The sequence below is a fragment of the Miniopterus schreibersii genome (assembly GCF_964146895.1).
Source record: "Miniopterus schreibersii genome assembly, chromosome: 16".
In the NCBI taxonomy this organism is placed as follows: domain Eukaryota; kingdom Metazoa; phylum Chordata; class Mammalia; order Chiroptera; family Miniopteridae; genus Miniopterus; species Miniopterus schreibersii.
Genome location: NC_138116.1, coordinates 23,318,733 through 23,346,486, shown reverse-complemented (window position 1 = coordinate 23,346,486; position 27,754 = coordinate 23,318,733). Strand labels below are relative to the sequence as shown.

At 49.9% G+C, this 27,754-nt stretch overlaps 2 protein-coding genes across 2 annotated transcripts; both read right to left on the bottom strand.

Moving 5' to 3' along the window:
• Positions 1-5,052: 5,052 nt before the first annotated feature.
• LOC308568549 (amine oxidase [copper-containing] 3-like) lies at positions 5,053-15,905 on the bottom strand. The gene is made up of 4 exons (XM_081161597.1): positions 14,076-15,905; positions 7,711-7,996; positions 6,577-6,706; positions 5,053-6,369 (listed from the first exon to the last, which is right to left on the bottom strand). Exons 1-4 carry the CDS (start codon positions 15,670-15,672, stop codon positions 6,094-6,096), a joined length of 2,289 nt encoding a protein of 762 aa, XP_081017723.1. The 5' UTR covers positions 15,673-15,905; the 3' UTR covers positions 5,053-6,093.
• Positions 15,906-20,912: 5,007 nt separating this feature from the next.
• AOC3 (amine oxidase copper containing 3) lies at positions 20,913-27,632 on the bottom strand. Its single transcript, XM_081161357.1, has 4 exons — positions 25,851-27,632; positions 24,089-24,374; positions 23,563-23,692; positions 20,913-22,826 (listed from the first exon to the last, which is right to left on the bottom strand). The coding sequence occupies exons 1-4, from the start codon at positions 27,448-27,450 to the stop codon at positions 22,551-22,553; spliced, it is 2,292 nt and encodes a 763-aa protein (XP_081017483.1). The 5' UTR covers positions 27,451-27,632; the 3' UTR covers positions 20,913-22,550.
• Positions 27,633-27,754: the final 122 nt, after the last annotated feature.

The following is a 27,754-nucleotide window of genomic DNA, read 5'->3' as shown; positions in this document are numbered from 1 at the left end:
CACCTAATCCTCATAAAAATTCTGATATAGATTTTTATTACTGTCGCCATTTTATAGGTGATGAAAGTGAGACCCAGAAAAGTTAAATTAAGTTGCCCAAAGTCACACTTGTCAGGTCCAAACCCCAGAATCTGGCTCCAGAAGCCACACTATAAACCACTGTACCACGTTGCAGAATGAGGAAAACATTGACTCAGTGATTTTCTGCCTCTGAAACACCCTTCCCCATATACAAGACAAATTCTATAGCATTTTGGGGTCCCATGCCCAGCCTGAGCTTGTAGCCCTCCCACACCCTGTCCTCTCAGGTCTGCCCAGGCTCTGGGCCTCTCCTGCCTGTCTCAGGGAAAGCCAAGCGTGGGGACTGATTTACAGACCTGATTACCCGTCTGTCTCATCCTCATCCTACAGCCTTGGCTGGTAGTGGTTCCAGCCGCGCGGGTTTCATTGGAGAGGAACTGCCTGGGCTCAGCTTGTCAGTGTTGCCCTTTGGCCCCGCGTCCTGGCTTACCCCGTGCAGCCAGGGTGATTTTTCACTCAGGATCTTTGGACTTTCTTCGATTTTTTTTTTTTTTAAACATATCTTTATTGATTTCAGAGAGAGGAAGGGAGAGGGAGAGAGAGAGAGAGAAACATCAATGATGAGAGAGTCATGAATCGGCTGCAGCCCGCAACCCGGGCATGTGCCCTCACCGGGAATCGAACCCTGATCGCCTGGACCCTAGGTCGACGCTCAACCGCTGAGCCACGCCCAGCTGGGCCGATCTTCTTTTTTGAGGTAGTCAAAGGGGAGACTGTATATGAAATGGTTTTTACAAGGCTAAGACTTACTTGACTATAATAACTGTTACTGTTTTTTTCAGATTTCCACAGAGATGTATTTCAGCACCCATAACGGGCATGACACCATGCTGGGCACCAGGCCTCTAAGGCCAAGGCCAACAGTTCTTGTCCCAGGGAGCTCGGGTTCTGTGATGGGGAATGAACTGAGGTGTAGATGATGGACTAGAGTTCAGTGTGGGAGCCTCCGCAGCAGAGTTTTGTTTAAAGTACTCAGGGCCTGGCCGGGCGTGGCTCAGCGGTTGAGCATCGACCTAGGATCCAGGCGATCGGGGTTCGATTCCCGGTCAGGGCACATGCCAGGGTTTTGGGTTCAATCCCCAGTCGGGGGCGTGCAGGATGCAGCCGATCAATGACTCTCATCATTGATGTTTCTATCTCCCTTTCCTTTCCTCTCTCTGAAACCAATAAAGATATATTTAAAAAAAAAAAAAAGTACTCAGGGAGTGTGCACTTCAGCAGCACATGTACTAAAGTACTAAGGGAGCAGGGAGAGCAAAGCTATGAGCAGAGAAAGTGGGGGCGGGGTGACATCTGAGTTGGGTTTTAGAAGATGAATGAGGCATCACCCGAGGAAGAGGGGGGAAGGGGAAAGAGGAAGGAACCAGAGGAAAGAAGGAGGGAAGCACATGGGCGGAGGCATGAGTGGATGGGGACAGCCTGTTTGAGGGAGGGCACAGGGTCATGACAGACTGGAGCTCAGGGATCAGGATGGCAGGGCGTGCACACCTGGTGTAAACAACCTAATGTGCCCTGCAGAGTGGGAAGCTCTAAAGATTTATAAGGGGCAGCTGGCCAAGGAAAAACTATGGGGGGGAGGGAATGGAGGTGGGAATTCGCTCACGATGAGTCTGCTCTCGAAGGTAGATGTGAAGTCCACGGGGGGGCTGGTGTGGGTTGTGTCAGGAGAGCCTGACTGTCTATAGGACACCCCACGAAGGTTTCTTGGCGCATTCACCACAGTCCAAGGGAGAGGCCCAAGTCAGAAACCGGATTCAGCAGCTCGCCAGGGGAGATTGTCTTTCAGGGAAGATCTAAATTTACCAAAGTAGCAACTGAAGGTCAATCCTCATTTACAGTAACTGTCAAGCAAAAGCAATTATTATCAGAATACCAGCTAGTACATTTACACAAGAGATGTAACTGATTGGCTCATTTTTTCCCCATGACCATGGAGCTGTGAATCAGAATCAGCAGTTGGTCATGAGATAGGTTTGATAGGGCCCGGTGCCTCCATCTGCAAGGCCAATGTGCCCCCAGGGCTAGTTATGTGCTGGCTTTGGGCCAGGTCCTCTGCTCCAGACATGGCCGGGTTGTCACTGCCAGGGCAGGCTCTGTACTGCTCCTTTTCTGTGCCTTCTGACAGACACATTCTTTATGTATCTTATACTCTCTGGTTAGGCTCCTCTGGCCAATTTGAAACTAAACTGCTTTCCCAGGGTTTTCTCGTGTTAGAATCACCTGGGGAAATTTTATGCTGCTAATGCCTGAGCCTCACCCTCAGAGATTCTGATTTTATTGGTTTGAGGTGCAGCCTGGGTACATGGAGTTTTACAAGCTCCCCCGTGATTTCAGGTACAGTCCAGGTTGAGAGCTTTTGCTTTAAGGCAGTTGTGCATACATTTGTTCTGGTCCATTGAGTGTTGATTTTGCTCACAAGGGTCACTTACCACGGATCAGGTGCCAAGTGCTTCTCAAGGATTACACTGTTAATTCTTTAACCAGGACTGCTAGTCAGTGAAGAGCAGTGGTACGGGGAAGGCAGTCAGGCATAATTCCACAAAGACCTGGTGTAATCCCAGCTCCGCCACTTAACAGTCAGGTGACTTGGGGAAGTTACCTAATCCCTGTGAATATTAGTTTCCTCATCTGTGAAATGGGAAAAATATTATCTGCTTCTTAAGGTTGTGAGAAATAAATGAAGCAATGGATGAAAATCAGCTAGCCCAGCAGAGCCTCCACCATACTGGCTCCATTTCAATGGAAGAAGTGGGGAGACTGAGACATCATGTTCCTTGAGGGTCCTCAAGAAAGGGGGAGCCCCCATCATATTCTGGCCCATGGGCATAGGTCAAGGAGTAAGGGAAACATGCAGTGGGAAGGTGTCTGAGACTCAAGCCACACTGAGAATGCTATAATCTGTTTCCCTTCGTAGGATCCAGATGTGGTGAGGAGGAATGCTATGGAAGATGCAGACACCCACCCGAGCCTGAGTGGAGCAAGCACAGCCACCCATCAGCCACAGGCCGGCACACTAAGAGACCAGGCCAGGGAGCTCACACCGACACTGTGTGTGCTGGGGGGAGGGTTTGAGGTCCCTTCAGTGGGATGTGTAGGGCCAAGGTTTCCCGGAGGGCCTGCATTCCTAAGGTTCCCTGTCACTTGCTAGGTTCATTCTAGAACTTATGCTGTTCTGACCCTTTGGATTTCTCTGGGCTGCATTCCTCAGGGTCTGGTTGCTCCTTTCTTGTGGCTGGAAGGCTATGATCCCAGAACCCTTCAATGGGGTTCTCTGTGCACACACTCCCTTGAGGTGGCTCGAGCTGTGCTCTCTGGCCCCAGTGGGGAGCCCCATCGCACCCTTGTGGGTCAGCAGGTGGGGACAGCAGCAGAGTCACAGGTCCTCCCTCCCCGTTCCTGCACCTGGAGAAGCAGAGGTCGAGCGGCCAAGAGACACACCCTTGGCTCCTCCACAGTGCTTGTTTTGGGGGCAAAATGAGAGCATTTTCATCCATCATGGTCCAAATTTCTTTAAATAAGAAAACACAAGAGAGTCAAAATATTGATATTTATTTGGGCTGAGGCGGTAAAGAGACACTAAATCACGGAACTGAAAAGCAAAATGGAAAGAAGAGCCAGCAATAGCAAACCAGCCCTGCCTTAACCCTTTCCCACCAGAACCCTTTCACCATATCCTGCTGTGATTCTTGAATCATGACTGTGGTCCCCACAGTATTTATCTTTGTATGAAGGCCCCTTTGCCAGAACTCAGTTCCTTTCCAGCTCACCTAGTGGAGCCTGGGGTCCAGGAAGCTCTTGAGGGACCCACAGGACTTCCTTGGCATCTGAGCTCCCAATTTGCCATTGCCCTCTGGTCACAAGCTGGTTGGACCCACATCTCTGTGCCCTGAACTTCTTGCCAGGGTCTGCCCAGTGAGCGCCCTCCCCTGCAGCTGGGTCAGTGGCCTGGGTTTCCAACTGGGGAAGGAGCCCCCTCTCTTCCTGACCTCATGGCCTCCTCTTCTAGAAAAGACACCGAGGGAAGTGGACAAGCTGTAGAAACAGCTGTGGACACTGCATAACGTATGGGTTTCTCTGGCCTCTGGAGGCACCGGGGAAAGCTTGCTCTTTGAGCCCTACCTCCTCCCTACCTTACTCCTGGGATATTTCTGGAAAATATCCCAGTTCTTATTTATTTCCATCCAAAGTCCACACCCCAGGAGGAGCAGCAGGGATGTGAGGTCCTGGAGCCTGTTACCTGACCAGGTTAGGCTGATACTTACAGGGATGCTCCTGGCTCATATGCATGCCCACCCCGATCAGGCAGCTCTGGCCTGGTTGCCTGAGTTCCCAAGACTTTTTGGTTCCTACACTCAGTGATATTCTGGTCATCTATGCTGACTGCTACACAGTAATGGAGGCCACTGTCACTCATGGCCCTGGGAACAGGTGATCCTTAATATTTCACCTACAAAACTCCCTAAACTGCTCTTTTCACTTGACCATCCCACCCCTTCTCAAAAGCATATTCCACATAGTCTATGTCAATGGCAGGAACTCGGAAGATTATTTGGCGGTATAGACAGACAGTGAGGTGATAGGAGGAACATTTTTGTTCAGACAGCGAGACAGAAAGACATGAAGAGAGCTGTCCAGAGACAAATGTCTCCCACAAAGAGACAACAGGAATTGCCTTTCTCTCCCACAAGACAGCCCCCTGCATGTCCAAGGCTTCCCCAGCCCAGGGACAGAGGAGGAAGCTGGAATTGAGGGATGGGGGAAATTTCAGGACCTGAAGCAGCAGGGACATCCCCCCAGGATCGCAGAGGGAAGAAGAGGGAGTAGAGGCTGAGGGAGCAAGAGGAAGAGGAGAGAGAAACAGCAGAGGAAGAATGTGCTAGGATGACAGGGAACCAAGACGGAGAAGCACCTTCCCAAGAGCTGCGACACAGGCTAGGAAGGGGCCCGACCCTGGGGCTTGAGAAAACAGTTGGTCTTTAGAGGCCTCATCTTCATGCTGAGCAGGTCCAAGAAAGCCTCTGAATGTACTTAATGCCATTGACCTGTACATTTAAAAATGGCCCACTGGTCAATTTTATGTCATGTATGTTTTACCACAATAAAAAGAAAAAATGGTGCAGTCACTTTGGAAAATGACCCAGCAATTCCACTCCCAGGTTTACACCCAAGAGAAGTGAAAACATGCATCCACATGAAAACTTGTACATGAATGTTCACAGCAGCATTATCCATAATAACCAAAACGTGGAAACAATCCAAACGTCCTTCAGCTGATGAACGGGTAAACAAAATGTGGAGACATTCATACAATGGAATAGTCTTTGGCCCTAAAGGAATGAAGTCCCGTTTCATGCTACAAAATGGATGCACCTCAAAAATATTATGCTGAAAAAAGCCAATCACAAAAGATCACATGTCATACAGATCTATTTCTATAAAATGTCCAGAATATAGGCAAATCTATAGTGACAGAAAGCTTGGTGGTTGCCTAGAGCTGGGAAGGGGTTAAAGGGAAATAGGAAGTGACTGCTAACAGGTATGGGGTTTCTTTCTGGGGCGATGAAAAATGTTCTGGAGTTAGTGGCGATGGTTGTACAACTTTATGAATATACTAAAACCCACTAAATTAGACATGTTAAAAGGGTAAATTGTATGGTGTGTGAATGATATCTCATTGCAAAAAATAAGATTAGAAAAAAACAAAAGTCTTCTGGGGAAAAGCTTGGCCATCAGTTCAGCTCCAGCTGGCCATTCCTCTCCTCTCTGGGACAGAAACCTGGCAGGTCTAGGGTCAACAAAGCTGAGTCCCTGCTCTGTTAGGCATCACAGGCTCAGGATGCTTCCAGTAAGGAGAGGGATGCAAAGAAGGGTGATGGGAGAGAGGATCTTGGGGGCAGGGGAGGAGAGGATCTTAGTGTGACAGCAGGCTTCCTAGCCCAGTGCCCACTGCTCCCCCTCCCCACACACCCTGGTCCTGGGGCCCCTGGACACATCCCCCAGCCTGGGGACTGCCTAATTGTGAGAGAAGCCCCCATGAGAGAAGGCAGGGAGGTCGGGGGCACAGTCAGCAGCCTTGGGGAGGCAAGCCAGGGGGTTGACCTCACAGGCCCCAGCATCCTGGTCCCCCCGGAAATAGATGGAGTCAGCAGAATCGGAGGAAGGGTCCTGGTCAAAGAAGTTGTAGGGTCGGAGGAAGAAGCCCACACCATTCCCCACAGTCACTGTGTTGGGAATGTCCTCTGCATGTGGGATGTGCAGGAAACCAGCTGTCACCCAGGCCACCAAGTCCTGGCAGGGGAGAAAGAAGAGCATCGTGAGGCCTGGCTTTGCTAAAGACACACCTGCCTCCCACAGTAGGCTGGGATGTAAGGCTTCAGCTTACTAACCCAGGAAAAATGTGAAATCGTGATGCTTTATTTCTTAGTGGGTTCTAAAGACCCTGGAGTGAAGAGAGTGAAGTGGCTCATCCCTGTCCCTCCGCCTCCCCAAACTAACCTGCCCGGCAAGTGTCTCGTTGTTGATGAAGTCGGTGAAGTCCACGGTGGGTGTCCAAGGGTCGTTCAGGTTGTAGATGCTGGTGCTGCTCGGCTCCTCCTCCTTCCTCTGGGTCACGACCAGCTGGTACCTGCAGGAGATCTGGGTTAGTCCTACAAGGCCATCCTACTATTTGAAGCTGCACTGAAGAGGGAACAGAGAGGAAAAATAGGCACGAAGGTCTCGGGCAGAGAGCCTCTTCATTTTTCTCTGTTCACTTCCCATTCTCCCCTCCGCCTCTCCCATAGAATTCCCACATTTGTTCAGCATCCTGTATCTCAAACATCAACCAGCCCATTGTTCAGACTTCAGATCCTAATGTCATTCCTACATCCACCTAGATCAGTGCCTGGGCCCTGGATGCATGGACAAGGACTGATTCCATTTTAGGCCAGTTTCAGTATCTCAAATGCCTGGATTTTAGGGAACACTCCCTCGGATCTGTGTTCCTCTCTCTCTCTCTCTTTCTAAAATTCTCACCCAAGGAGATATATATATATATATATATATATATATATATATATATATATATATATATATATTTTTTTTTTCCCCCCATTGCTTTTCAGAGCATGGAAGGGAGAGAGAGAAAGAAAGAGAGAGAAACAATATGAGAGAGAGACACCGGTTGGTTGCCTCTTGCACATGTCTTTACTGGGGCCGGGAATGGAGCCTGCAACCAAGAGACACGCCCTTGGCAGGAATCAAACCTGGGACCCTTCAGTCTGCGGGCCAACGCTCTAACCACTGAGCCAAACCAGCCAGGGCTCTGTGTTCCTCTCTTAATCTGTTTTTTCCTCCAACCCTTATTGTGAACTTTTAAAGTTGAAAGAATAGTGTAGTGAACACGCATATACCCACAACCCAGATTCTACCTTTAACATTTTATTGTATTTGATTCCACATGTATCTCTCCGTTCATACATCCATTCAGCAGGCCTTCTTTTAAACAGATGAAGATTGTGCCCACAGGACTGTGTGTGTGTGTATGAGTGTGCATGCACACCCGCAGGAGGTGAGAGAACCTGGGTTCCCAGCAACCTGGGGCCCTTCTTACAGCCCATCCCCCCAGCCTCTCTGACACCCATCACTCACCTCCCCCAGCTGAAGGCTCTCTCCATGGAGCTGCTCTGGGGCAGCGGCTCTCCAGCCAAACTGAGCGTCTGGATGCGGTAGCCCCGTGGGTGACCCCACCTGTTGCTGTGGTTGCTGGCCAGGTACAGGTGGCGAGGGGAGGCACTTCCCAGGGGGAAGGCAGCCTGCTCCTCCGTCTCTAGCAGCTTCCGAGTCACCTGCAGCCTCTGCATCTGGTGTTCAGGGCTCCAGGGGACCGCCATGGGGACAAAGACCATGTCCTCAGCCCAGACCCAGTTCTCCAGTCCTGCCAGGGTGAGGGAAGGAGGAGGGAGGACGGATGGGAGGGAGACCTGATTACTCACCTGGCTTCAGACTGGGGGCCAAAGAGAAGCCCAGAGCTGAGTGCACCCTCTACTTCCCTTCCTTCTCCCCAAGATATCCCTGATCTAGAGATCTGGAAGTCTTTCTCCCTGATGTCATCTCTGGTCACAATCCCAGATGCCTTGTGACTGGGCCTCCCCTGACCTTCCTCTGAGAGGCTGCAAGGAAAGGTGGTTTACCTGAGGTTGGAGCAGCCGAGCAGGCAATGTGCAGATCTTTCTGACCTGAGGAAGGGATTTGCGCCTCATATCTGAAGCCTTATGGCATCATCAGAACTGCCTTATCATGACAATAATAACAGCTGTAGCTCACACTTATTGAGCCTGAAGGCACTGTGCACACGCAGCTCACTGAGTGCTTTACCTGTATTGATGACTTACTTGTAAAACAGCCTGGTGAAGGAGGAACTACAATTGTCCCCATTTTATAGATAGGACAACTGAGGCTTAGAGAATTTAAATAGCATGTCCTGGCTTGTCACCAAAGGCACATGGTTAATACTGTGGCAGTGCTGGGCACCCAGGTCTTAGTTTGGCTCCACTGTCTACACATCAGCACATGGAGGAAACCAACACAGAGTGGCTCCACCACACATGGGCAACAGACACGTGAGCCTAATGCTGCTGGAGCTTAGAGGTGTTTCCCATAGTTTGAGATTTGGCAAGAAATTAAGAGTAGGGCCAAAGGCAGTCTGAATTTTGGAATTTTGAATGATCTATTAGTCAAACTAGATCCCATATTAGGAGTCAACTTAAATGATCTGAGACCCAAGAGCAGGCAACCAAAACATGCCAGAAGCTTCCTTCATATCTTCCAAGACCAGAAGAGAATAGAGACTGATTAAGCAAATCTTCAGTTTCCTCTTGTGGATTCACTGCTTCTAGTCCATACCCATAGGTGACAATTAAAGACCAAGAGTTATTTCTGGTACATTCACATAAGCAGGCTCATGCTGATAATAATAATAACAACAATAGCTAATACTTCAGAGGGGTTGGGGGTTAGGGGACTGGATAAAAAAGATGAAGGGATTACAGAGTACAAATTGGCCCAGCCAGGCATGGTTCAGTGGTTGAGCATCAACCAAGGATCCAGGAGATCGAGGTTTGATTCCCAGTGAGGGCACATGCAGGGTTGTGGGCTCAATCTCCAGTTGGGGGTGTGCAGGAAGCAGCCAATCAATGACTCTCTCATCACTGATGTTTCTATCTCTCTCTCTCCCGCTCCCTTCTTCTTTCTGAAATCAATGATATATATATTTTTTAAAAGTACAAATTGGCAGATACAAAATAGTCACAAGGATGTAAAGTATAGCATAGGGAATACAGTCAATAATATTGTAATAACTAAGCACAGTGCCAGGTTGGCACTGGAAATATCAGGGGGATCACTTTGTAAAGGATTTGAACCAATATACTACAGACCTCAAACTATTACAAAGTAATAGTGCATGTAAAATGTAATTAAAAAATAAAAACTTTTAAATAAAAAAAGAGTTGTTGTTGCTTAAATGCAGAGATAAAAAGAGATGTGTGTGTGTCAGTTAGAATACACATATATTTTCTGGCTAAGTCTAATGAGAGAGCCTAAAAGCAATGAGATTCCAGTTATAGTGAGCACACTTGGGACCCAGATCATGGTTTCTAAATACTGCTCTTCAACAGAAGGAACCAGAACTCCTTGGAGAAATGGTTGATTGATTCCAGGGGTGGAGCAGGAAAAAACAAGATGAAATTGGAACATCTTGTGCTGCCAGGAAATAAATAAATGCTCAAGAAGGGATGGAGGTTTCCAGTTAAGATGGCAGCTTAGGTAAACATGATACTCAAATCCTCCCACAACCTCATCAAAAATACAACTAAACTACACAGCAACTATCATTCAGAACCACCTGAAATCTAGCTGAACAGAAGTCCTACAACTAAGGATATAAAGAAGGAGCAGCATTGAGACTGGTAGGAGGGGCAGAGATAGGGACTGGGCTGGTCCCACACCCATGTGTGGTGTGAGGCTGGTCCCACACCCATGTGTGGTGGATAAAAATTGGCTATGGAGGTCCCGCTTGAGGAGCGAGGGGTCCCAGCCCCACAACAGGCCCTCCATTCCAGAATTCCAGTGCCAGGAAGAGAAGTACCCATAACTTCTGGCTGTAAAAACAAGCAGGGATTGTAGCTGAGACAGACAGAGGCTGCTGGAGTCCCAGGCAGTTCCTCTTAAAGGGCCCATGCATGGACTCACTTGGACTTACTCCCTCTGAGTTCCAGCACTGGGGTAGCAGCTTGAAAGGCATCAGAGACATATAGGGAGGAACTGACGTGTCTGGCATCAGGGTGAGAACTGGAGGGGCAACTTTCTCCCAGACACAAATTCTGGTAGAAGCCATTACTCTTTTTCTGAGCCCTTTCCCCACAGAACTGTCAGGCAGGTGCTATATCTGAATCTCCATCAACCTGACTATCAGTGTTCGCCTAGCCCTGGTGATTTCCTGAGGCCCTGCCCCACCACTTGCAGTCCCACCCAAGCTGTTCCAGTGGCTTTTTCATAGGAATGGGCTATCTTGGTTCATGCCTCAAACTTTCCTAAAATCTCTCAAGCAAGCAGCATCTGGCCTTGGCATGCCCCTTACCTCTCAGTAAATGTCCACAGCCCCAGCACTAGCAGCAGCCAGCACTGGTTCATAGCTTGGCCTCTCCTGGGTACCTCCAATCCCAGCACAAGTAACAGCCACATGCAGATGGTTTTGTATCTCATGCCCTGTGGCCATGGGCAGAACACAGGCAGAGGCTGACCTTGGCCTGCATTTCCTGGGAGTCCCCAGAGCCAGTGCACCTGGTGGGTAACTTCAGACAACATTGTAGCACTATCCAACCACCTCCACAAGAGACAGACTCAAGGGTTGGACTCAGCAGGCACCAGAGCCCCACTGAAATAAGTACTGCTTCTTGGGGTTGGCCCCTGCATCTAATCCTCCATGGTGGTTGCAACCAATCCTTGCAGCTGATCAGCCTGGGGGTAAATCCCTTCCTTTGATGTGCCAATAGCAATCAAAGCTCAACTACAGCAGGAGGGTGTACACAGCCAACACACAGTGCTCAGCTTGTTGAACGTGGAAGCTGTGCCACTGGACCCTACAGTACACCTACTACATTAGGCCACTCTACCAAGCCCGGAAGACGTAATACATAGAAACAAACACAGGGAGGTTTCCAAAATGAGGAGACAAAGAAACATATTCCAGATTAAAGAATCCAACAAAACTCCAGAAAAACAACTAAACAAAATGGAGACAAGCAATCTACTAGATGTAGAACTCAAAACACAGGTTATAAGGATGCTTAATGAACTTAGGGGAACAGTAGGTGAACTTAGAGAGAATATCAACAGCATAAAAAGGGACATGGAAACACAAAAAAGAACCAGTCAGAAATGAAGGATATATTAACTGAAATGAAGAAAAATTTACAGAGAATCAAAAGTACAGTAGATGAAGCTGAGAAGAAAAATAGCAATTTGGAATATAAGGAAGTAAAAAACACCCAATCAGAACAGTAAAATAAAAAAGAATCCCCCAAAATGAAGATAGTGTAAGGAGCCTCTAAGACAACTTCAAGTGAACCAACATTCGTATCATGGGGGATCTGGAAGAAGAGAGAGAGCAAGAAATTGAAAACCTATTAAAAAAAAATAATGACAGCCCTAGATGGTTTGACTCAGTGGTTAGAGTGTTGGCCTGCGGACTGAAGGGTCCTGGGTTCAGTTCTGGCCAAGGGCACATACCTGGGTTGCAGGCTCAACCCCCAGCCCTGGTAGGGGTGCATGCAGAAGGCAACCAATTGATGTGTCTCTCTCACATTGATGTTTCTCTCTCTCTCTCTCTCTCTCTTTCTCTCTCTCTCTCCTCCACTCTCTCTGAAAAGCATTGGGAAAAATATCCTAGGGTGAGGATTAAAAAACAAACAAACAAACAAACAAACAGAATTTTAAAAATGACAGAAAACTTGCCTAACCTAGTGAAAAAAATAGACATACAAGCCCAGGAAGTGCAGAGTCTCAAACAAGATAAACCCAGAGTCCCACATCGAAACACATCATAATTAAAATGCCAAAGGTTAAAGACAAAGAGGAAATCTTAAAATCAGCAAGAGAAAAGCAATTAGTTACTTACAAGGGAGCTCCCATAAGACTGTCAGCTGATTTCTCAAGAGAAACTTTGAAGGCCAGAAGGGATTGGCAATAAATATTCAAAGTGATGTAAAGTAAGGACCTACAACCAAGATTACTCTACCCAGCAAAGCTATCAGTTAGAATAGAAGGACACATAACGAGCTTCCTAGCTAGCGGGCGTGGCTCAGCCACTGAGCATCGACCTAAAATCAAGGAGATCGGGGTTCGATTCCGGGTCAGGGCACATGCCCGGGTTGCTGGCTTGATCCCCGGGGGGGGGGGCAGGCGAGAGGCAGCAGATCAATGGCGACTCTCTCATCATTGATGTTTCTTTCTCTCTCTCCTTGAAATCAATAAAGATATATTTTTAAAAAAAGAGCTTCCCAGACAAGAAATAGCTAAAGAAGTTCATTACCACCAAACCAGTATTACATGAAATGTTAAAGGGTCTTCTTTAAGAAGAAGAAGAAAAAACAAAGATTAAAAATATGAACAATAAAATGGCAATAAATGCATATCTATAATAATTGAATCTAAAAAACAAAGTAAATGAACAAGCAGAACAGAAACAGACTCGTACAGAGCACATTTTGACCGTTGCCAGATGGGAGGGGGGTTGGCAGGTTGGGTGAAAAGTGAAGGGATTAAGAAGTACAAATCGATAGTTACAGGATAGTCACAAGGACGTAAAGTACAGCATAGGGAATATAGTCAATAATATTCTGTTATCTATGTATGGTGTCAGATGGGTACAAGATTTATTGGGATAATCATTAAGTATGTTATATAATGTCTAATCACTGGGGTGTATACCTGAAACTAATATAATATTGTATGTCAACTGTAATTAAAAAATTAAAAAATGATTTTTTTAAAAAGGGGGGAAAAAGGATGGAGACATGTCCAAAGGACACAGTTATCAACTTCAAAGATCTCCCAATACCCAAAACTGGAACAATTTAAGAAACAAAATAAATGATAGTACTGGGAGACTGGGTTTCAAGCCCTGGAACAAAAGAAATATCCATGAATCCTTACAGGTATGAATAAATAATTATATATGTAAGTGAGTGAGAAAGGAAGGATAACTTTTCCTAAAGGAGAATTTCAATTAATAAATGTATAAAGAGTCAGGAAAAATTTATAATGACCAGTAGGGAAATACCACAGTAATAATTGATACAGAAAAAAAAATCCACCAATAGATGCTAAAATTAGTGGGCAAGAGTTTGAAAAGAAATGGGGCATTTGCATAACATAATTTCCCCAAGATACTTATTAAATACAAATAAAAAACATTAACATTTACCATTGAAAAAGCCAGAAGACATCACCTAACTAAGTGCTTGAGGTCAACATCGCTGATAATAAGACAACATCAACATCATGTACCCTCAGATAAGATGCACTGAGAATGACATAACGTCTTTTCTGTGTTTTCTTCTCTGTTAGAATGTAAGCCTCTTGAGAGCAGGGACGTTGTTTCTTTTGTTAAATTGCGTTAGCTTAGTGCTTGGCACAAATATGTATTCAGTAAATGTTGCTTGCGTGAATGATATGTTATGTGAAAAAATTAAAGTCTATCATATATCCTATTTATACATAGTTTACAATACAATAAATTCTATAACTGCAGATGAGATGTTTTAAAATATGGAAGAATTCTTTTTAAGTGTGGAATAATAACTGACGTGCTAAAGGTGAAAATCTCAAGGACCTGGTGGTTTGCACATTTACTTCATATTACATTTTTAATGTTTCAATGACAATTTTTAAAGTTAGGCACGGAAATGTTAGCCCCCTCTTCCGGAATCCTTTCCTCCTCCAGGATGCCTTACCTCCTACATCCAGATCCACCTTGAAGTGGGCGCTGTGGGTGTGGACGGTGCCCAGCGTGTGCTCTCCAACCTGGTTCCCATAACTTCGGGCAGCACCAAAGAGAAATGTTGAGCTGATGTAGCCCGTGGCATGCAATTTGACTTCTATGGCTCCATTGGGGTGGAAGACCATATCCCACACATAGTCATAGTTGAGCATGGTAGACACAGATCTGATGACCAGAACTGTCTCTGCAATGCCCCCAAAATAGTGGGAGTGTATGTCTGAGTGGTGTCTCCTGAGGGGAAGACCCTGGTTCTGTTCAAACACACAAAAGGCATCTCGTAGTGTCTTGGGGGCTTGGGACTCCAAAAGGAAATGCCAGTCTACGTAGGTGGCCAGGTAGGGACAGTCCACCCCACGGGTCAGGGGTGAAGAGAAGTGGCCCAAGCCAAAGCCACCATCTGTGTACCGGCTTCGCAGAGCAGAAGGAGAATTGCCACCATAGATGGTCAGGGCCTCCTGGACGCTGATTTCATAGGCCACTCTCTCTCCTTGGAAGCGGATGTCAAAGATCCTCGGGCCACTGAAAGCTCCGAGGCCAAAAGAGAAAGTCCACAATGAGGAGGCCACTCGACTCCCCTGGACACTGAAGCGGGGGCCCTGGGGATGGAACTGCAGAGGGGGAGCCGGACCTGGGGGCACCTGGGATTTCAGGGACCAGGACCCACCTGTGCCATTGTCTGGGATCAGCACCACATTCACCAGGCCAGCCTCAAACTGCTCTTCCAGCTGAGCCAGACTCTCATAGTAGCGGCCTTGGAAGAACACCTTCTGGATGGTCCAGCGGGCAGGGTCCAGAGCCTTGTGGTCTACAAGCAGCTCCAACCCCACAGGGTGCAGGTAAAACCCAGCCCCGGAGATGTTGTAGTACAGGCCAAACCAAGTGGCTCTGTTTCCTGATTGCAAACCCCGGGGAGCTGTGTTCATCGTCACTAGGTTCCTTCCTTGGTGTTTGTAGAAGCAGCAGTGGTGGAGGAGACCAGCTGCCTGGGGCAGCTCTCTGTCGAAGATCATCTGGTCTATGTCCAGGTACTCTCGGAGCAGCACGGGGCGGCGGTGATAGGGCAGGGGGCCCCCGTGACGCTCCACAGTCACATCCCGCATGTAGGAGGGGTGGGGCAGTGGTCCCACCACCAGCTCGCTCACGTTGGGCTGGGGTTGTCTGCCAAAGAAGACGATGGCCAGTGCCTCCCGGGCAGGCGGGGGGCTCCCCCTGTCCAGGTGGGCCAAGGCTGCAGCCTTGGGGGGCAGCTGCAGCTCCACCGAGAAGACGCAGTTGTCTGAGGGGCGGGCCTGGGCTGCATCCACCAGGCCTGGCCCCAGCTGCTGGGTCAGAAAGCTCATCACAGCCGTCAGCTCCTCTGCGCTCAGGTCTGCAAACAGCTGGCTCTGGCCGGGGGGTGCCCAGTGCTGGGCACTGGGAGATATGGAGGGGCAGTGGGGAAGCAGTCCAGGTTTACATTCCCTCTCAAATCCTTCCTCAGTCCCAGCTCCACCTTCACCCATACTTATCACCAAAACACTACAAAAGGACAAAATAATGAAGAAAGTCATAGCTAAAGCCCCTGCCCTGTCTTCAGGCTCTTGAATTGGAATGCAGAATGGGAAATAGAAAGATAATCATAAAAAGGACCTGGGTGCAGGGTGCCTCTTTTAGTCTCTGGAGGTTCCTGGTCTCTGGCTGGTGCTGCTGGGCAAGAGGCCTGATGGGTACATGGAAGATGATCAGCCAAGGGCAGAGGGTTGGGTGGAGGTGGAGCTAAAGCTAGAGGGAGCCAGGGGTCAGGCCAGGCTTGGGAGGTGGGACTATGGTAGGAACCTGGACTCTAAGTGACCCACATAAGCCTCTGTCCTCTGTTCCAAATCAAACACTCAGGGTCAGGGTTGGGGGAAAAGGGGAGGAGTTGGTTTTAGAGATAACACCTGGAGGGAGGAAAGAGGAAGTGACAGGGGCAGAAAGGAACTGTTTTTCGGGCTCTTCGTCCACCCTCCAGATGGAACCTTTCTCCTTGCTACAAAGCTGTAAGTGAAGCTCATCCTCCCACACCTCCCCACCCAGGCTCCCTCACTCCTTCCATTAGTTCGTGGCGCCCTCCAGGCTCTGCTCCTAGTCACTCTCCTGCTCCCTGCACCAACGAGAACCCTACTGGCAGCCCCAGGGATGCTTCAGAGCACTGTTGAGAACACGAGGAGTTGAAGGCGGGAAGGTTGAGTGAGACAGGTCAACACCGTGGAGGCTCTGTGAGCACCCTAAGTTACTGGAGTGTGTAGGGTGCGGGGCCAGTCGGAAGTTGGAGAGGGTGCAGGACCTGCAGAGTGTAACAGAGACCCTCCCCCCCACACACACACCTTGAGCAGAACTGATGGGTCAGGGGGCTGGAAAACTGGCTGTGGAATAACCTAGCAACAACCCTTAACTGCAGGAAACCTTTCTCTAAAATGTCGCAGACGCAGAGAGCAATGCCACCTCCATTGTCTGCCAGGTGCTGCGCAGGAGGCCACCAGGATCTGGGCAGCCAGGTCCTGAGGGGAACTAGAAGAGACTGAAAGTTCCAGAGGAGGAACATGCTTCCCTCCTGAGCCTAGGAAAGAATCCTTGCCAAGGTGGACATGTCCGGGAAGACTTCTCAGGAATGACACTCGACTGAGCTCGCAGGCAGAATGCATTCTCCTGGCAGAGAATGGGAAGGACATTCCAGCCGAAGGCAGGAGGAGGTACAGAGGTGCAGAAGCTTGAGACAGCCTGGCACAGGCCGGAGTGGCCAAGAGGTCAGAGTGTTTGCTGTGAAGTGGGCATGGGAAGGAGGGCAGGCGGGAGAGCTAAGGTCAGGAAGCCTTGCGTGGTGCGTGTTTTAAGTAAGCCAGTCATCCAAGGGAGACAGCGAACATCTCAGAACCCAGGCATTTCAACTAGGTCAGCCAATCTCAGAAAGGTCAGAGCATGCAGAACTATTTATGCAACCAGCTCTATTTGGATATGGAAACTCGACTGGTTTTCCTCTTCTTTGTTCTTTAAACCTGTAGAAGGTCCAATGGGGTTCATGAGAAAGGGAGGGCCCCACTTCCCCCAGGGACAGAATTTAAACAAAATAACCCCCCTCTCCAGGGAGATCAGCCCTACTTGTCCTCAATGAAAATGGGAACTGGGCCCGGCCGGGCGTGGCTCAGCGGTTGAGCGTCAACCTAGGATCCAGGCGATCAGGGTTCGATTCCCGGCAGGGCACATGCCCGGGTTGCGGGCTGTAGCGGATCAATGACTCTCATCATTGACATTTCTGTCTGTCTCCCTCTCCTTTCCTCTCTCTGAAATCAATAAAGATATATTTAAAAAAGAAAAAAAAGAAAATGGGAACTGGTTTTGCTTTTGCTGATCTGGTTTGCATACTCTGCAGAAGCTATTCATCGAAAACAGTATTTTAAATAGTTTTAATTTAAAAAATGTTTTAAAAAAATTTTGGTGAATATACAGGAGAAAATGAGGCTTTTTGCTCTAGGAGAAAGTAGGTGTGGTTCAGCCTCTCCTCCCCATTTTGCCTTGGCAAGTCTGGCCTCAGGGCAGTGGAAAGTGAGCATAGTAGTATTGGCCGCGGTCAGCAGAAGACTAATCCAACCATTCCCCAAAGTCCCAGATGACAGTCTTCCCTATTCCTAAAAATGAGCACCCCCACACCCCCACAAAACATGTCTGTAATTGAATTTCCTGCCAACCAGATGAGTGAGGGCACAGAGCTGGTTATCTGTTATAGAAAGATAGAGAAACGTTACATTTCATACCTACCCCTGACTGTTGGGGGGAGAAATTCACACCCAATATTCCCATTGACTGAGCAGCAGTTTGGAAATGAGGAACTGGAGAGCTTCTTGCAGTCAAGACAAACAATAGAACTGCTGTAACTAAGGCAAGGAGAGGACATTGGCAATGGGCCTTGTGACCTTGAGAATAAGGGAGAGCAGAATCCTATGTCAAGGCTTACCTATCCCTGGCCACAAGGCAACTGAGTCTGGGTCTTTCATAAGTCATGAAAGTCACTGTTAAGATCGCTAATGTTTTTGTCCTGAACAGTGTTACCAAGTAGAGGTCAAAATATTCACTCTGGTGGGGTATCACCAAGCTCTCATGTGGGGAGGTGGGTAATGATGGGGGGGGGAGCCCTTTGCCTTGGCTGGTGGGGGAACTGGTGTATAAAAAGGCATCACCCTGACCACCTCCCCTAAGTGTCTAGTTGTCGAGTTGTTTCCTCTGAGATTTTGTTTCATCCTAGTCTTCACAGGAATCACGTTAAATACCCTAAACACTTGTTGGAAAGGTGTCCCTCTTACAGAATTATTCAGGAGACAGAACTATACATCCTGCTCCCTCCACTAGATCTTCTCTTTGAATAAACTTGGCCCCGGCCTCTGGGAATATAATGAAGATGAGTTTCTCCCTGGGAGCTGGAACCCACCTCTAGCCCCCAGGCTGAGGACTGGGCCCGGAACACTGCGCCTGAGAGGAACTGCTGCCTCAAAGGCCCTGTGTGGTCAACTCGGCCGCCTTGTACACCCAGGTTACACTCTGTACCAATCTGCCTTCTAGGGAGATGGCTCTGGCTTGGGTGTGGAATAAACCAGAGGTGAGGAGACCAGGCAGGAGGCAAAGGGCCAGGATAAGGCCGGTGGTATGGAGGACAGAGAGGTGTTTAAGGGTAGAGTTTACAGGACTCGGTGCCTGATTGGGTGCGGGTGGGCAGAGAGAGCACAGCATCTTAGATGACACAAAGGTTTCCCGTTGGGTGACTGGCTGAGTGGTGGGGCCTTTCAGCAGAAGGACATACACAAAGAGCAGCAAGTTCAAGGCAGAAACTAAGTTTGAGTTTCAGGTTCTCATGGGAAGCCCCACTATAGATGACTAGAAAAAGGGAAGTTCACTCTCTGGATCTAGAGTACAGGAGAGAGATTCTAGGCTAGAAAAAATAGATTTGGGTAAAACAAAAAATACTAGCACTTAAAGTATTGGAGGCTGAAGTCCCCAGGGAGGACCTCCGTAGAGAGAAGAGGGGAGGGTCAAGGACATGCTCCTCCCTGTGCCTGGGATGTTCTTTGTGCTCTTCCTCCTCTCCCCCGCCAACTTCTACTCCTCTGCCAAGATCAGCTGAGACATCAGGTCCCTCAGGAAGCCTGCCGCTGGCCCGCTCCCACCTTCCCTCCAACAGTCCTCATCTGTAATTGCCCCATGGCTTGCCTCTCTTCTCCTGCGGGCAGAAATTGTATCTTTCATTCACTAATACATCCTAGTGCCTCGCATGGTGCCCGGCACTTAGGGGGCACTTTATGCATCTTTACAGGGTGCACAGAGGAATCCTTCTCTTGCACTGGGAGCTGGAGCCCTTCCCAGGGGCTTCAGGCGAGGCAGGCGAGCACATCTTAGGCTCCTCACAGGGGGTTCTGGTGTCTACATTCCTGGGGAAGTCCCAGTTATGCCCTCCAATCTAAGCTCCCGGGGTCCTCTTGTCCACCTCCTCTTAGGGCCCAAGTGCTAAAGTTCTCAGCCTTAGGGACACTATTCTTTCAGAGCCTGACACCCTCAGTCACTATTCACTTGACCAAAGGTCTGAGGCCAACACTCTAGTGGGCCTCAGTGGTCTGAGGAAGAGATTAGATTGGGGCTCCAGGGTAATACATGAGGACAAAGGCCATGTCCTCAGCCCAGACCCAGTTTTCTGGTCCTGCCAGGGTGGAAGGTGGTGTGCAGGGAAGGGAAGGAGGGAGAGCTGATCCTGTAGCCCTCCTGACCCCAGCTGGGCTGACACTCTCGCGATCTACATGTCCATTGAGGCCTGGAACAGGTGGTGTCATCCCTGTGGTGGAGATGTAGAGAGACACAACTACAGTCACATTTTCAGATAAAAGCTTGTGAGCACTTATTTACACACACTCTCACCTCAGGCGAACACTCACATTCTTTGGTCTAGAGATGGGTTTCAAGGTAATGAGCTTGAAGTTAGTAAGATCCGGGGTGAGGGAGCATTCCTATAATTCATTTCCCCCAGCACCGACCATTGGGAAACTGACCATAAGAAGGAGAGTTAGGAGGTAGAAAGAAAAGGATATATATTTTATTATTATTATTTTTAATCTTCACCTGAGGACATGCTTAGAGAGGAAGGGAAAGAGAGAGAGAGAGAAATATCAGCCCAGGCATGTGCCCTGACTGGGAATCGAACCAGCAACCTTTCCGTACACAGGATGATGCTCAACCAACTGAGCCACTCCAGCTGAGAAAAAGGATATGCATTTTAAAGAACTTAAGTTATTCAGGTCAGAGGAAGAGTAAGCATAAAATCAGTATCAGAGCCTCATCTGCCCAGGACATCTCTTTTTCTCTCCCATCTCCGTCTTCAGCCTCCCTTGTCCTCAGTCTTTCTGTCCTCTGTCACTCTTGCTTCCACCCCAGGCCACGCGGTAAATTAATCCAGCCATCCCTGGCTCTCTGCTCCTTACTGAAATCTTTCCCCCTGTCCTTTGGAACTAGTTTCTACTGACTCCTCCCCATCCACTGTTCCATTGACTCTGAGGTGAACTTGGGCTTGGGCTTGGGCAGGAGAGAAGGTAGCAGAAGCTGATGTCTGAGCTCCCTGGATAGATCTCCCTCTGGTCATAAGCTGAGCAGCATCCAAAATCCCTTTCTTGCCCTTGACCTCCTGGCCTGGCCTGCGCTTCCAGCAGGCAGAAGTCACCCTTCCCCATTGCTTCTCATGGCCCTCTTCTAGGAGAGACAGAGAGCGAAAGTGGGAGAAAGAACGAGAGAGACTCACTGAAGTTTAACACTTTATTCAAAGATATACAAGCAAAAGGAGGCAAAGGAGTTACCATAGGCCATGCCCATTTCTCTCGGTCTCAAAAACTTAAAAAAGTTAAGTCCGGAGGCCCATCCCTTAACTCCCTTTACCCTCCGCTACCCGTGACCTGTCCTAAAAGACTTATCAGTTAAAAAACAAAAAAACAAAAGTCAGATCCTGTTTAGGTCCATTTATTATTTAATTTGAATGGGTAACATAGTCACATGGTTCAAAATTCAAAATGTACAAAAGGGTATACAGTGCTAAGTCCCCTCCCTCCCCTGTCCCCAGCCTCCCGGTTCCCGTTCCAGAAGCAACCATTTCTTCTGAATATGCACTTATAAGCAAATCTATATTTATATTTTCCTCCCTTCTAAACCACAAATGGGAAGTACACCATACACACTATTAGTATACAATGAGATATAATTGCATTTATAGCTGTGCAGTATTGCACTGTAGGGCTGTAGGAATTGAACCAGTCCTGTCCTTTCCAGACCCTCCCTTCTAGTATATTCGCCCCAACCCAGACTCCCTGAGGCACTAAGCTCCAGCTCACTTGGATGCCAGCATGTGATTGGATAGCCCTGGCCCACTTGGTCGTTGGAGCTCCTGGGTATTTCTGCTTCTCACCCTCGGTTCCTACCCAGTCTCCCATGGGAGACTGCAGAGTCTCCCATGGGAGTTGGCTGCTGCAGAAGACAGATGTCACTGGTCACACACAGCCCTGGCACAAAACGACCACTCCTCATTACCACTGCACCCACAAAATCACCTAAAATGCTAACCTGAGCAGCAGCTGTCTCCATGACCATCCTCTGCTGAGAATGCAAGGCAGGGGTATACAAATGGGCAGAGAGACCCACCCTGCCCAGGACTGGGGTGGGGACAACTCCTACCCCCCTGTATGTGACAGAGAAAGACAAGGATTGTCCTCCCAAACTAGATGTCCCTTGCATTTTGAGACTTCCACAGGCCTAGGGCCAGGAGAGGAGGCTGAAGGTGAGAAATGAGGGCTGGGAGGGAAATCCCAGAATATAGGAAAAAGTAGGAACAAGTGGAGGTGGTAGGCAAGAGGAAGAGGGGAAGAAAGAAAAGGGCTTGGATGAGAGGGAACGGGGGCCAACAAGCGCCTTCCAGCTCGTCCACGCCTGAACTCGCCTGGCAGAAACCCTGCCCTGGGGCCTCTAGGGGACCATCTCCACTGCAGAGACCTATCTTCAGCTCCCCAGGCAGGCACTGGGGAGGCCAGGAGGGACCTGGAGGCAGTCTAAAAATATTTGGAAAAGCCCGGAAAAAAAAGGGGGGAGTCTTCTGGTAAAAAGCTTAACTATCACTGCAAGCTCCTAGAAACCCAGCAGGTCTGGTGGCAACAAAGCTGGGTCTCCCCTGTGTCCCCCCACCGCCAGCATCACAGGCTCAGGATGCTCCCAGTGAAGAGGGAAAGCAAAGGAAGATGTCAGGAGGTGACCTTGGGGAAGGAGGGGGAAGGAACCTCAAGGATGTGAAGAAGGAGAAGAGGGCCCCCGCCTGCCAACCCAGTGCCCACTGCTCCCCCTCCCCACACACCCTGGTCCTGGGGCCCCTGGACACATCCCCCAGCTCAGGGACCACCTAGTTGTGAGAGAAGCCCCCATGAGAGAAGGCAGGGAGGTCGGGGGCACAGTCAGCAGCCTTGGGGAGGCAAGCCAGGGGGTTGACCTCACAGGCCCCAGCATCCTGGTCCCCCCGGAAATAGATGGAGTCAGCAGAATCGGAGGAGGGGTCCTGGTCAAAGAAGTTGTAGGGTTGGAGGAAGAAGCCCACACCATTCCCCACAGTCACTGTGTTGGGAATGTCCTCTGCATGTGGGATGTGCAGGAAACCAGCTGTCACCCAGGCCACCAAGTCCTGGCAGGGGAGAAAGAAGAGGATCATGAGGCCTGGCTTTGCTAAAGACACACCTGCCTCCCACAGTAGCCTCATATGTAAGGATTTGCCATGCCAGGCCCCCTATCCTCAAAGGATCTTAAATCTTTAAACGTTTCCACTATTGGTACAGAAATCAAAGCATAGTCAATTTCATATTCATATTGGGAGCAACACCTGCCTCCCTGGCCCAGCCTCTGACATTTTCTGTCACATCTCCATCAGCCTCTCCACTCCCAGAGGAATGACGATGCCACAGGCTACATCAGCTCCTTTCCCCTTCACTCCTAGAGTTCCCAAACGAGAACTGATGGGAGGGGGATGGAGGAGGGAAGATCAGGGTTTGGGAGGCAGAAGAGGCTGACATTCAGAAATTAATCCTTTAGTGGTCACACCAGGAATGGGTTCTAGATACAAGAGATGTGGTCTTCCCTGGTGACCTCCAGCCCTTCTTGAGTCCTGGGGCCTGAAAAGGACTCAGTCCACAAAGCTGAGACTTAGAGGGCTGCAGGGTCTTGAGGATCAGCCCGCATCTGCAAATGAACTCCCAGTTGGGGAAGAATCCCTCAAGAGGTAATGATCAGATCCACGCAAGCACAGAAGGCAGGAGTCAGCTCTGCCCCTGAGGAGACCACGTGGTTTTCAGGGATTCCCCAAAAGAAGGTGGGGCTCATCTTTGTGCCCCCAGCCCTCTCGCTGGTCCTCTCAATCAGCTGACCTCTCCAACAAGGGTCTCGTTGTTGATGAAGTCAGTGAAGTCCACGGTGGGGGCCCAAGGGTCGTTCTGATTGAAGATGCTGGTGCTGCTGGGCTCCTCCTCCTTCCGCTGGGTCACGGCCAGCTGGTACCTAGGGGGGCACTGGTCAGGCCTCTAAGGTCACTAACCCTCTCCTGTTGCCTGATTATGATGGAAGGGAGCTGAGCATGTGGACTTCAGCTTTCCCATCTCATTCACTGGCCGCCCTGGTGAGTCATCCAACGCTTTTCCAGGGCCTCCTTTCACCCCCCTGCCATGTCACAGCACGGCCCCTCCCCCATACGAAAGAGACAAAAGTTCTCGGCCCTGAGCTTTAGTCCGCCAAGGCAGGATGTACCCAGTGCCCACCCCTGTGCCTTTTGAGAACCAGGAAACCTTTCTGGAGCTCACTTTGCATACAGTTGGAACTGAGTTTCCAGTTGCCCCTCCAGTGCTCCCTTCTCACTCTCATCTCCCCCAGCCTCTCTGACACCCGGGTGCCACTCACCTCCCCCAGCTGAAGGCTCTCTCCATGGAGCTGCTCTGGGGCAGCGGCTCTCCAGCAAAACTGAGCGTCTGGATGCGGTAGCCCCGTGGGTGACCCCACCTGTTGCTGTGGTTGCTGGCCAGGTACAGGTGGCGAGGGGAGGCACTTCCCAGGGGGAAGGCAGCCTGCTCCTCCGTCTCTAGCAGCTTCCGAGTCACCTGCAGCCTCTGCATCTGGTGTTCAGGGCTCCAGGGGACCGCCATGGGGACAAAAACCATGTCCTCAGCCCAGACCCAGTTCTCCAGTCCTGCCAGGGTGAGGGAAGGAAGAGGGAAGGAAGAGGGAGAAGGGGCTGATCACCCACCTGGCTTCAGATTGGAGGCCAAAGAGAAGCCCAGAACTGAGTGTGCCCCCTACTTCCTTTCCCTTTCCTCCAAATATCCCCAATCTTTTAGCCAAAGCTGTTGACCTATAAAATATTTTGTCAAGGATTTCATTTATTTATGATTTCATTTATTCATTCACTTATCTGATTAGTGGCAGGCCCAAGATCGGCCCTGGGGACACACAGATGAACAAAACATCATCCTTACCCTTTTCTCACAGAGGATGCAAAGGGCAATGTCCTGACTGGCCTGCAACGTGAGAGGAACACATTCAAGATTCAAGGTTACAGGAATAGAGGTGTAGGCAGGAAACAGGGACCTTCCTGGGCAACTTTTCAGCCTGACCTTACAGGATGTTACCAGCAGAGATGACATAGCAGGAACAAAACATGAGCAAAAGCAAAGAAGCTTGACTATCTCGTGCTGTGTGTGTCCAGGGACAGGGTGGCTAAAGCAGTGGACAGGGAAGAATCTGAAAGGCCGGATGCAGCTGCATTCTGAAGGGAAGGGCCTGGTAGGCTCTTCTGTGAATGGGATACTCCAGGTGATGGGGAAAGCGAGACCTGCATGAGGGAGCAGGGCTGGCATGGGCTGGTAGGTCCCTCTAGGCACAGAGTGAACACTATATCTGGGAGGGAGAAGAGTGGAAGCAGCAGAAAGAGATCTGGTGCCAACAGGGATGTGACTGTGGGGCCCAGTTAGAAGTTTAAGATATTTCAGAGGCAGAACAGAAAAAAATCTAGTGATCAGCTCAACGTGGGGGAGGAAAGTAAAAGAATAGACTCCAAGACATCATGTTTCCTTGGCACTCTCTGTGACCACCAGGAACTATCTGGAATGCTCCACAGTATCCATTCTATCCCTCACGCATAAGTCCAGAGAGAGATGGAAAATCAGGGAGGAGGAGGGCCCGTCTCCCTAGGAAATGTCCAACCTGGGGTGTTCCATGACTGGCCTGCATGTGCCAGGGACTTGACAGAATGCAAACAGATCCTCCAAAAGAGAACACCAGCACCACAGGCCAGACACATCAAAATGAACTGAAAAACAAACGCTGCCTCCCTGAAATGGGTCCCATATAAATACAAAGGAGGAAAGAGGGCAAAGGGGACCCTGTTGGCCCAGATCCTGCCTCCTCCCTGAGATTTGCTATTTCCCAAGATTTTCTGATGAGGTCATATGGAGGAAGGGTGGCAGCTGTGCACCCAACCAAATGAGCTAAATAAAATTTAGCATCCAACTCTCTCATATCCAGCCAAAGAGGAAGCATGAACTCCAAAACCACATACTCACTCTCGGATCTTTCTTTCCTGCATAACTGCCATAAGCCCGAAACAAATAGAAACAACTCTTCAGTCCCTTCTTCTGGAATCCTTTTCCCGTCCAGGATATCTTACCTCCTACATCCAGATCCACCTTGAAGTGGGCGCTGTGGGTGTGGACGGTGCCCAGCGTGTGCTCTCCAACCTGGTTCCCGTAATTTCGGGCAGCACCAAAGAGGAATGCTGAGCTGATGTAGCCAGTGGCATGGAATTTGACTTCTATGGCTCCATTGGGGTGGAAGACCATATCCCACAAATAGTCGTAATTGAGCAAGGTGGACACAGATCTGATGACCAGCACTGTCTCTGTAAGGCCCCCAAAATAATGGGAGTGTATATCTGAGTAGTGTCGCCTCAGAGGGAGGTCCTGGTTCTGTTCAAACACACAAAAGGCATCTCGTAGTGTCTTGGGGGCTTGGGACTCCAAAAGGAAATGCCAGTCTACGTAGGTGGCCAGGTAGGGACAGTCCACCCCACGGGTCAGGGGCGTGGAGTACTTGCCCATGCCGAAGCTGCCATCAATATAGTGGGTCAGCATTGCTGCGGGGGAGTTCCCACCATAGATGGTCAAGGCCTCTTGGAGGCTGATCTCATACGCTAGCCGTTCTCCCTGAAAGCAGATGTCAAAGATCCTCAGGCCACTGAAAGCTCCGAGGCCAAAAGAGAAAGTCCACAATGAGGAAGCCACTCGACTCCCCTGGACACTGAAGCGGGGGCCCTGGGGATGGAACTGCAGAGGGGGAGCCGGACCTGGGGGCACCTGGGATTTCAGGGACCAGGACCCACCTGTGCCATTGTCTGGGATCAGCACCACATTCACCAGGCCAGCCTCAAACTGCTCTTCCAGCTGAGCCAGACTCTCATAGTAGCGGCCTTGGAAGAACACCTTCTGGATGGTCCAGCGGGCAGGGTCCAGAGCCTTGTGGTCTACAAGCAGCTCCAACCCCACAGGGTGCAGGTAAAACCCAGCCCCGGAGATGTTGTAGTACAGGCCAAACCAAGTGGCTCTGTCTCCTGATTGCAAACCCCGGGGAGCTGTGGTCATCGTCACTAGGTTCCTTCCTTGGTGTTTGTAGAAGCAGCAGTGGTGGAGGAGACCAGCTGCCTGGGGCAGCTCTCTGTCGAAGATCATCTGGTCTATGTCCAGGTACTCTCGGAGCAGCACGGGGCGGCGGTGATAGGGCAGGGGGCCCCCGTGACGCTCCACAGTCACATCCCGCATGTAGGAGGGGTGGGGCAGTGGTCCCACCACCAGCTCGCTCACGTTGGGCTGGGGTTGTCTGCCAAAGAAGACGATGGCCAGTGCCTCCCGGGCAGGCGGGGGGCTCCCCCTGTCCAGGTGGGCCAAGGCTGCAGCCTTGGGGGGCAGCTGCAGCTCCACCGAGAAGACGCAGTTGTCTGAGGGGCGGGCCTGGGCTGCATCCACCAGGCCTGGCCCCAGCTGCTGGGTCAGAAAGCTCATCACAGCCGTCAGCTCCTCTGGGCTCAGGTCTGCAAACAGCTGGCTCTGGCCGGGGGGTGCCCAGTGCTGGGCACTGGGAGATATGGAGGGGCAGTGGGAAGGCAGGCTGGGTTCACCCCCACCTCCTCCCCTGCCAGCCAGCAAGACACACACCAAAGCGAAGATGGTGATGACCGCCAGAATGAGGAGCACCAGGGTGGTCTTCTGGTTCATTGTCTCATGAACAGAGGAACAGAGGATTGAACCAGAGTGGAGGCGGGTATTCTCAGGTCAGCAGAAGAGGGTCTCTCTTGGTTCCTATATTGGGGGCTCCTGGACTCTGGTTTAGGTTCCCAGTATTCCGAGGCACAGGAGACTGAGGGTGGGAAGGACTGGGAAGTCTGGGGATGGGGGCGGGGCAGGCCAGGGCTTGGGGGCGGGCCTGATGCGGGATAGCAGTGATATCCACAGACCTTACATGGCTTTGTCTTCCAGGCTCCAAATCGGACTCAGGGTTGGAACTGGGGAGAGCTAGTGT

Coding starts and splice junctions, on each gene's coding strand:
- LOC308568549 (XM_081161597.1), bottom strand. CDS start 15,672: ATGACTTTCTTCATTATTTTGTCCTTTTGTAGTGTTTTGGTGATAAGT. Junction 7,997..14,075: donor GGTGGATCTGGATGTAGGAG/GTAAGGCATCCT, acceptor TCACCCTGGCAG/GACTGGAGAACTGGGTCTGG. Junction 6,707..7,710: donor AGAGCCTTCAGCTGGGGGAG/GTGAGTGATGGG, acceptor GATCTCCTGCAG/GTACCAGCTGGTCGTGACCC.
- AOC3 (XM_081161357.1), bottom strand. CDS start 27,450: ATGAACCAGAAGACCACCCTGGTGCTCCTCATTCTGGCGGTCATCACC. Junction 24,375..25,850: donor GGTGGATCTGGATGTAGGAG/GTAAGATATCCT, acceptor TCACCCTGGCAG/GACTGGAGAACTGGGTCTGG. Junction 23,693..24,088: donor AGAGCCTTCAGCTGGGGGAG/GTGAGTGGCACC, acceptor GTGCCCCCCTAG/GTACCAGCTGGCCGTGACCC.